Source organism: Lactuca serriola, chromosome 9 (assembly GCF_051521515.1).
Source record: "Lactuca serriola cultivar US96UC23 chromosome 9, Lser_US96UC23_V15, whole genome shotgun sequence".
NCBI lineage: Eukaryota > Viridiplantae > Streptophyta > Magnoliopsida > Asterales > Asteraceae > Lactuca > Lactuca serriola.
In genome coordinates, this window is record NC_136416.1 from 138,248,155 (window position 1) to 138,258,243 (window position 10,089).

Here is a 10,089-nt window from a genome sequence, read left to right on the forward strand (position 1 = left end):
AAACCTTCTCCTTTAATAGGCCGAAGGTCTCGGATTTTAAATTCCTAGCCCGTAGGTCTCTACGCATTTGAAGGAGCTCCCCCAAGGACTCCTTCCCCCTCGGATTATCGAGGGCTCGAGCCCCCCGCCCCAGCCAATCGCCACTTGGATGCAGGCCCGCCATCTCCCGGATGATATCCACCTTGACCTCGAATAGGTCCTCGGCGTTGATCCGGGCTAGATATATATCTAGCGACGAAGGCGCTGTTTTGCCCGACAGGAGGCGGCCCTCTATAGAGCGGACCGAATCCCCTCCTATCACTTCCTCCGGGCCATAGGGGTAGGGGTGTAGGGCGGAGTCCGAGCTCCCGGAAGAGCGGGAGGCGTAGCTTGTTCCCCCGGAAGCGGTTGATTTACCGCTGAGGTACTACTACTACGCCCGGAACTCGCTGAGTCTTCCAGCATATCCTCGGTAAAGGTAAACCAATCCGAATGGGAAGGTACGGCTGAAAGACTCTCGCCGGCGCTAAAGGCAACCGGAACGCCAAAGCTAATGAAAAAAAAAGGTATTGATAACAAAGATAAAATTCAAATCAAGGGGCAACTTTCGTGTAGTTTGTAATTGGATGTAACTATTCAGATTTTTTCGAGAATAAATCATTCTCTTAATAGATCTCGTCTTGTTCCTCAATCTTCGAAGAATGCGGCGTTGTATTATTGTAAGTTTCCTGTTCCAAACATTTCCTTCAAGTAGACGACAAGTTTTAAATCTTAATGCGAGCATTCCTCCCTTACATGCATTTGCTTGCAACAGATTCTTACTAAGACCCCATAGACACGGTCTCGGTATCTTCATTGTTGCCCCTCTTCTCAAAGCCCTTCGAGAGGAAGATGAATGTCAATGTGCCATTTTCTTCTTTCCCCTACTATTTACTCTTCTCCTTCACTGCACACTTTAGATAGATGTTTCCATCCAATCAAAGACGGCGAAGCGCCTCTAATCTAAAGGCCAAAGAGTGCTCTTTGCGCTACTACGCATCCTTACTCATAGTATAGTGCAAGTTAGGTTTGGGTATAGCAGGACTTGAACCTGCGACCATTAGGTTAAAAGCCCAATGCTCTACCAACTGAGCTATACACCCCAAAAAAGATGTAGTAGTAAATAAGGATTGGTGCGGAAAAGAAAAGAGGGCGGCCCCTCTTCATCATATTAAAGGGGCGCGGCTTTGTATGAGGCTCGTACTGCAGAGCAAGCGAAGAAAACGTAAGGGCGCGCGCTAGCACTCCTGCAAGAAAACGGCCTAGCTAACACGCCCCTTATTGAAAAGTCAAGGATATTGAATGATCGATATGAGAAAGAAGCGCTCAAGCATTCGAAGAAAGCCGGCCTTACTCAACAAGCACCTTTCTTAGCTTAGTAAGGTTGCTTGTTTCCACTCATTGAAGATTCTATCTACAAAAAAAGGTCAACGGGGGGGTACTAAAATGGCTCTCACTGACACCATCTACGAGAAGGTGAGGTCGTCTTTATTTCCAGCCGCCATACGGTTCGCCTTAAAGCCTTAAAGACGGAGAAGGGGAGGAGCAGTTATCTATGTAATTACGGTCTTTGTTGGCCGGGGCGAGCACTCTCTTTTCTTTGTAAAATTCCGTCTTACCAAACAAGACTGACTTCTTACCAACCCGCGAAGGGTTGTGAGGCTGGACCAGGTACGAAGAATGAATCTATATCTGTGCACGGAAGGGCCGGCGGCCGCTCAACTGTTCGAGCGCAATGCAGTGGTATTGGTTCCGATTCGACAAAGGTAGAATGCCTGGTCGAAGGTCCAGTACAGTAGGTAGCAGGCGTGTTCGTTTTGGCTCCCGAGCGAGAACGAGAAAGAGGCAATGCACCATCCTTGCTGCTACGTACGTTGACCTTGACTTGACAGATTCATCCAATTGAACCCAAACTCAAAGGAGGACCACAAGCTCGGGGCTCGACGAAAGAGAAAGTCTCGGCATTAAGAAAATGGGGTTAGCTGTGAAAGAGGCATTCATTTTTTCATGAATATTCATATCTGAGTCTACTAAAAGAGGGACCAGCTCATCGTAGTGATTAGAGGACACCTCTGATCGTTCACCTCTAATGTGACACGTTCCCTCCCAGTTTGATCAACGGGATCAGTCGGCTAGAGAGCGGGGCTATTCTTCTTCCGAGGAGACAAAGTAGTCTCTTGTACTGACCGAACCCTCAGTTCGGAGGTCTTCGTCAACATGTTACGAAGCTCCAGTCTGGCGGTCAACTTGATGCGGGAGAGGCATGAGTGCAGTTCGATCTTGTGGTGTATTCCTTTGTAGTGAGTAGGGCCTCTTTCTCGTTGATCAGTTCGCCTCCGCTCTATTGAAACGTCTCCATTCCTACGGCGGTTTTGTCAATGAACCCGTGGATAAGTAGGCCTTTCTTGCAGACCGATCTTCTGCCGAGTTCCTTCCTTCATAGTCAAATCTGATGATACGCTTTGGCGATGTTACCTACCAAAGAAAAGGCCTGCTAGGTGATCGAAATCGCTCAGGTCAGCGAGGACTCACTCACCTACTCCTTATCTAATACTTTCTTTTATCTACTGAATTAAAAAGGCGACCCGCCGCACCGGGCTATAAGATAAGAGACAGCAGTTGTACTACTTGACTGGTAAGAAAGAGCTTCCGTAAGAACTGGAAGACTCTTGTATGTACGGTAACCCTATCTTCCGCTACTGGTGGACTGTTGCACATAAAGGCCGACAGAAGCAACCTTTCTTAGCGCGCTTTTCAAGCGCTTAGCTTCTGCTATAAAAAGGCGGCAAGGCCATAAAGTAAGTGAAGTTGCAAGCCTAAGCCAAGAAGGTACGAACGAAGTGACGGGCCCTTTTAGAGAGAGGGGGTGGCTTTCTTGTGGTAGTCATTGCGAACATCTCTCCTCTTCTCTTAGCGTGCACAGTTTGCTTACGCCTTAGGCACATCTATCTTTCTTAGTTTCACGCTGGCCTAATGAATTGAATATGAATAAAAGTCAGTCTTTTAGTAAGCGTATATAAGCAGCTGTTTAGTGTATAAGCAATTCTTTAGTGGTCGCACCGGTACGATGGAGGTTGGTTGAAGATGATGTTACGCGGCGTTCAGAACCAGTCTTGAAGTGAATGAATTAGAAAGAACGAAGAAGTAAGGAAATGAGACGACTCTTTCTTGAACTATATTATAAACAGACCTTCCCCTCCACACCAATCATGAGTTTTTCTCCATTCCTCTCATATATCGTTGTAACGCCCTTAATGCTAGGTTTTGAAAAAGCCTTTTCATGTCATTCCCATTTAGGTCCGATTCGGATCCCTCCGTTGTTTCCTTTTCCTTCTGCACCTTTTCCTCGAAATGAGAAAGAAGATGGTACACTTGAATTGTATTATTTAAGTGCTTATTGCTTGCCAAAAATCCTACTTCTACAATTGGTAGGTCACCGGGTTATTCAAATAAGTCGTGTTTTCCGTGGTTTTCCCATGTTACAACTTCCGTACCAATTCGGTCGATCCGGAATGGATCGGTTAAACATTCCATTAGGGAGCCTGGTCTTGACTTTTCTGTGTGGTATTCATTCTCGTTCGGCTCTTGGAATCACATCCAGCAGTGGTGGGAATAGCTCGCAAAATCCAACCACTTCACCTACTTCATTGCCCCCAACCCTTTCTCGTACCTCTATTGAAACAGAATGGTTTCATGTTCTTTCATCGATTGGTTATTCCTTTCCGTTCGTATCTCTTTCTCCAATTTCGGTCTCGATTAGTTCACAAGATTGAATGGCCAATTCTCCTCCGGACCCTCGATTCGATTGTTTTCCAAGAATGTTGAGCCGGGTATGTAAGCCATGTATCTGGGAGGAACTTAAAAGAAGGGCTTTCGGTTTTTTTCACCCCATTTTGTGGTCTTGCGGCTATTTAAATAAATAAGAATATAAAATTATATATATATATATATATATATATATAATAAGACTTTTTTAGAAGAAAGATTCTATATATGTCCAATCCCCAGTGGTGGTGGGACCAACCAAGATGTATGTCGTCCAACCCAACCTCAGACTCTTTCTTCCCGACCTATTTGACTCTCTGGTCGCAGTTATAGTTATTTAGGTGGTATCCCGAGATTGAAGAGATCGAATTCCTCCGGGGAACACACGAAACAAAGATATGAACTGGGTAAATAGAAATGGAAAAGAGATGTTTCCAATTCATCAAAATGAGAAGCTTTTTCTACATCCATATGATCTACTAAAGTAGATCGGTATTGCCCATATAATAAAAGCAGATCTTGGTCCATGGAATCCCAAAAAGGTAAGAACTCCAACCTGTCCGATGCTTCTTCGGCCAAATACGATATACAAGTGGGACCTGCACTATGCGCAAGCTGTGCGAAAAACCGCTTCTTTTTTCCGGTTCTGAAACAACTTGGGCGAAATAGGGTTCTACCGGGAAACCATGGATTTTTTAGTTTTCGCCATTGGTTACTGGTTGAGCCACTGGAATGGAATGAGATAAGAATCTCTGGAGATCTTTCCTCTCCACTTACTCGTAACAGGCTTTCCCTCTGTAGAAGACTTCTTCCGAATGGCATAATTGGGAGATTGATTCCTCGATCTTCAAAGAAAACTGACTCCTCCTACTCCTTCTTCTCCTTTAGGATAGGATCGTCGTTGGTCCTTCTTTCACTAATGATCTAATGATCTCACCATTTTCTAGTAGTTCTCGTGAACGCGCGAGGGGCTATCCTTTCTATCGCTTGCCCTTTCTTTTCACTCTCAAGACAAGGCTCTCTCTCTTTTATAAAGCGAAGCAAAGCGCATGGCGCTGAAAGCTCAATAAACACAGACGAACACGATGCAGGGCATAGCATAAATGAAACTGCTGATCATTTCATAAAACATATATGCTTGACCTTTCTCAATGCTTTTTTTGGGTGACTCACCAACCGACCCAGCAGTGATCGATGACAGAATGGTACGAATAAATCAAAGTCATTGGATTTGGTAGTTCTCCATGGACTTCTCTCTTTAGCCCTTTGTATATGTTCATAAATGGGTGTGCACCTCCAGATGGGCGGGGGCCGGCCTCCCACTCTCTTATCTTATGTAGCATTTATTAGCGGTTGGGTGGATCGTGCAATAAGCCTCTCTCGACCCTCCGTTTCTCATACGTCTTTATGAAAGCCTCTCGCCTTTCGAGATCCGGTCCATCATCAACTCAGTCAGATCTTCTTGTTTGCCCGCTTTGATTAGGCTTCCTTTAACGGATTTGATCGGCATTTCGTGCCTGCAGTCCTGCTGAATTCGACCTTTGATCAGGGTAGCGTAGTAAGGTTAGAGGCGCAACTAGAAGAGTTGGCCCTATTTCTCTTTTTTGATCAATTCGATTGCAGTCTCCGAAGTCCTTCTTGATCGATGGTCCCCATTAGCATTAGTGCTAATTAGCAGCCACTTTTTTTGGAAAGCGAGATACTTATGTGTGACCGCGGATTCCACGGTAGCAGTAGTTCTAGCTCTACATTAGGAGCAGGGGGGCTCTATCTAAAGGAGGTACGGACCCCTCCCATAGTACGATACGATGCAGCTGAAAAACTTAATAGGCTATCGCGGCTCGCTTCGCTTTTGTTGCGGAGCTCACTGCTTTTGGAGTAGTGCTTGCAGCTTGCTGCTTTCTGTTCAAGCGGAGCTCGTTGTCTACTCCACGAGTCGCCACAGCTTCGCCTACGCCACTTGTATATAGACAACAATAGCGCCCAAGATTTCCCCTTCGCGTAGTTCATTGAACCTTCCAACTTCACTCCGTGGCCTGTGCTAAAGAAGCGTGTCTTAACTAATTCCTTTGAACTCATTTCACCTATTCTACCTCTCGATATCTCCTCACCTTGCACCTTTTCTTTCTTTTCCTCATCCCATGATCCTTTCCCATGTCGTGGAAGTGAGCTCCTTCGTCGCTCCTTCATTCTTCATAACGACTATAACCAAGCTGCCAACCAATAAAGCAAGCACCTTCATGGACTGAGACCGTGGAAGCTCCGTTAGCACCTTAAGGCTGTCTTTATCCTGAGAACCCTCGGGAATATTCAGAGACTCGGCTAATGCTTCTAGGCCCACATTCGGAGACAGACCAAGCACCTCTCTTACCCACTCACTATCTAATAAACCGGACTGACTTATTATCTGAATGAGATCGGAAAGAGAGGAGGTAGCCCAAATCTTCCAATAGGCGCATACGAAAGGTTCTGAAAGAATTGAAAAAGCTCTGAAAAATAAACAACCCGACCTGAGGAACTACCAACAACGGAAGAACTAGCAACAGCGGGAGAAACCGTTTCTAACCTCAGCTTCACCCCCTTCCTCGGGATTCTTTCTTTGATGATATGCCCTAAGCCCCTTTCAGAAGACCGAAGTCATTGGTGCTTTGCATAAGGGGTAAGAGCGCCATAAAGACTATTAGTACCTATCATAGACTTGACTCATTTTATGGGCTTGAATTCCTTTCCCCGAGTTAGAGGGGTTTTCTGAAGGTCTTCCTCAAGGGCCACTTGGTTCTCAAAAAGACTGTTACCCCCAGCCAGAGTAGAAGTAGGCAAACGGATGTTTCTGGGGGGAACTACGGGAGACGGAGACAGGTGGTTAGGCGAGATTCTAACTTCTGGCTCATCGCAATTCCATTTCTTAAAGTGCAAGTCCAGTTTTCTCTTTTTATGAAAGTGAAAGTCAGGTTAGCCCCTTCTTTCAATTCCAAAGATGCTCTCAAATTGTTGTTCAAGATTATTTTACCCTAAGGCTTCTCGCGGTCAGGCAAGCGTGGCAGAGCATAGCATGTATCCAGCCATCCGAACTACTTACTGAAGGGAAAGCACCAACGAATTACTCACTTCATTCACAGCGCGGGGGAGAGACAGAGAGGGGTCAGTAATAACTCACAGCCGGGGTAAAAAGGTCCTACTTCCTTACTCACTCAAGTCATTGCTTTGACCGAACCATAGGCCGAAAAGAAAAGATTTTTTAGATACTTGTTACAGGCCTGACCAAGAGCGCAAAAGAGCTTTATTTAGAATTAGAGTAAGGGCACGCCATTTGCAATGCCTTTTCTTGCTTTCGACAGGACCCCCTTCCGACAGGAGAAAAAAGATTACGCCAATGCCAATTGCCAATGATATAGAGTTTCTAGCGATTACGACTATAAAGGGCAGGAGATGAATTAAAGAATCGTACTGCAACTGCTGAAGAGAGATCAGAGCTAGTACTAGAGGAAGCGATAGCGGACAAAAGAGCTCAGAGAGCAGTGCAGCTAAGCGGGAAGATCTGTGATCTATTTGAAAGAGCATATCGTAAAGACCGGTATATTGCACATACTAATTGATTGATTGTATAGATTGAGTCTCAATTAGAGAGTTATGATATATCTATAGTACCCCTGCCGATGAGACTGTCCAGCTCGAGGCTAGAAGCTACCAACACTTTAATACAAACAAAAACAGAAATCGGAATTCGTGGGGCCCGAGGCCTTACAGAAAAAGATTGATGAACGATTAAGCGAGACTTTGCCTTAGAGACCAATGAAATGAGACCAAGAAGCTTTATTACACAAAAGTTCTTTTAAGACCTTTTGCTTCTGCTTCCCTGCTTACTATTGCTATCACCTCAACTGCTTTGACCTGCTCACTTAGAGTGAAGATCAATAATGGGCGGAAAGGAGTTCACACAAGACCACAGAGCGAGAGAGAGAGAGCCTTCGCTTACCTGTTTAACCGTGCCCTCCTATCACACCTATCTCCCTTTTCCTTCAGTCACATCCAGTCTCAGTTCTGCTTCCAACTACCGAGTTTGGACGTATAGCAAGATTGAATAAGAGATATGGCATACGGGAATAGTATATGAAATCACAAAGGCTGGAAAGAGACTGGAGAGGAGCGTGGAAAATACTTAATAAAGCACCTTAGCAATTACTAGTAATGCCCCTATCGACCTCAGTCTTGTTTTTTGCTAGCTTTAGTCTAGAACTAGACTATCTCATTAAACGTCGAATATCCCTATGATGCTAGCCAGTGAAAAAGGAAGGAGTCTACTTCTTTGCTGGCTTGACTCCAGAACTAGTAGAGGAAGGAAGCGATGATCGGTCTATCCCATTAAGCGTAATCCCGCTAGCCAATGAAAGGACTACTCTTCTTGGACTGTGAGCGACGACACCAGATCAGAGCTAAGTGAGAGATGATAAATGCGATTAAACTGCTTTATAACTGCTCGATTTATAAGTCTTGCCTAAGTCCTAGACTTGAATGAAGCAGCCTGGCTGAAAGTCGTATTTGCTTTTGCTTTTCTTGTTCTCTTTTCTTAGTTAGGCCCAAGAAAGTACAAGATATAGCTTGACTAATATACTAAGATGATAGCTAGAGACTAGAGATGAGAGTGCAGGATCTAGATTTGTAACAAATATTCGACTTTGCTTATGCAAATTGTTATGTACCAAAACCAAAGAATATCGTCGATGGGATACAAAAAAAGAGGATCCTACTTCGCTCATGCACCGTCTTTTCACCCTCCTACCGCTGGTAAAGCTAGCAGTCTAATAAAATTTCTGCATGTTAAGACAGCACACTAGTACATTTTCATTGACCACTGAGACCAACCCCCAAGCCCGGTCTTTGAACTAATAAAGATGGCATAGTAGAAAACTTCAGAATGACTATCATCGCGCTTGAAGTCCACCCAAGAGAGTTCCCCGGCTTCTCGTGATGAGCGCAGCGCAGCAAACGGTGTTTGCGCCAGAGGAGGGTGGTGAGAACCGTTGAGCCATTGGCTTGCTGAGCTTTTCTGATTTGGGTTTCTCACCCACATCACCGAGAGGAGGGCTTTTTTCGTTATAGAAAAGAAAGGTCAATGAAAGGATTCAGTAATGACGCCATGCATCACCATTGAGTGTTGTGCTGAAGAGAAAAAAACCAAAAAAAGTTCCCCACATTGGGAGAGAAAAGAGAAGACTGCGGTCAATGATCAATTGTGCACATCCTTTTTGGATGGTCGGCTTAGAGTGAAAGCATACGAACATAGACTTTGTGACTGACTTCGCCATATAAGCATATCTTCACTGAAAGTCATTAGGGCTGCTTTTGCCCATGCCATGAATGAGAGTGAGTCCAGTCCATCTTCCTTCCCTGGATATGCTGTGTCCTCTACATTCGCATCGTCCTCCGCCTCTACTGCGCAAAGATTTTGATCCCCCGTTTAGTGAGTCGTGAAAGCACCTACCTTATGTTTAGACGTATTGGTTTCAGTGAAAAGCCAAATAGAGAGTTTTGCGTGTGCCTGCTTTAGTAAGAGTAAGGAAAAAGCTTGAAAAGCGTACTTGCTTTAACAACGGAAAGAGGTTCCTTCAGCGGTTCAGCTTTAGGTCTCGGTTCAGGTGCTTTTCATGATTGTGGTGTTTGATTGGGCACGGGCGTTCCTGTCCTTACTTAGAGGTCAAGTTGCCACCTGTCTATCGAAGGGGGATTTCCCAGCCTATCTCGGTATATGTTACCGAAAGAAGGAAGAAGAATCTAATGATTTCCCTAATTCTGTGAGAAAGAAAAACCAGTTTGTTAGAGCTGGGGCAGAGAAGCAATCAATAGAATGGGTCCCTGTTGTTCACAAGTGAAGGCACTGAACGGATCAAGATCTCGTAAATTCATTGTCTTTCTTGATTCAAATCAGAAAGAACTTCTTTCGCTATTGAAGCCATGCCTGAGCTGTCAGCTTATTAGCATCCCTCTTCTGCGTTAGGAATTGTCCGAAAAGGTTCGATTGAATCCCATGCTTTCATGGTCCCTATCTCTGCCCCGGAACTGGCCGATACGTAGGTCTATTCCGCGCTTTCCTAGGTGCGCATCTCCATCTACTAAAAGTAGGGGTGGTTGCCATAGATAGATTGGGTCATTCGTAACCAGAGCAATAACCGATGCTACAGCATAAACTAAAGCTATACGTGGCGGCCCCTAAAGGCGTAACTGACAGGTTCTGTTTTATCTGCCCATCCGAGTCATCCCGTACTCCAAAAAAGCAGAGGTGAGGTCCGGAGAGTGGGACGGATCTAC

General features: G+C 45.0%; 1 protein-coding gene and 1 non-coding gene across 2 annotated transcripts; both read right to left on the reverse strand.

Moving 5' to 3' along the window:
* Nucleotides 1-1,048: 1,048 nt before the first annotated feature.
* Nucleotides 1,049-1,121, reverse strand: TRNAK-UUU (transfer RNA lysine (anticodon UUU)). Its single transcript has one exon. It is a non-coding gene; the product is annotated as a tRNA-Lys (tRNA).
* Nucleotides 1,122-4,094: 2,973 nt separating this feature from the next.
* Nucleotides 4,095-4,750, reverse strand: LOC145073834 (putative mitochondrial protein ymf1). The gene has a single exon (XM_079020319.1). The coding sequence runs from the start codon at nucleotides 4,603-4,605 to the stop codon at nucleotides 4,117-4,119; it is 489 nt and encodes a 162-aa protein (XP_078876445.1). The 5' UTR covers nucleotides 4,606-4,750; the 3' UTR covers nucleotides 4,095-4,116.
* Between the last annotated feature and the right edge of the window lie 5,339 nt (nucleotides 4,751-10,089).

Coding starts and splice junctions, on each gene's coding strand:
- LOC145073834 (XM_079020319.1), bottom strand. CDS start 4,605: ATGCCATTCGGAAGAAGTCTTCTACAGAGGGAAAGCCTGTTACGAGTA.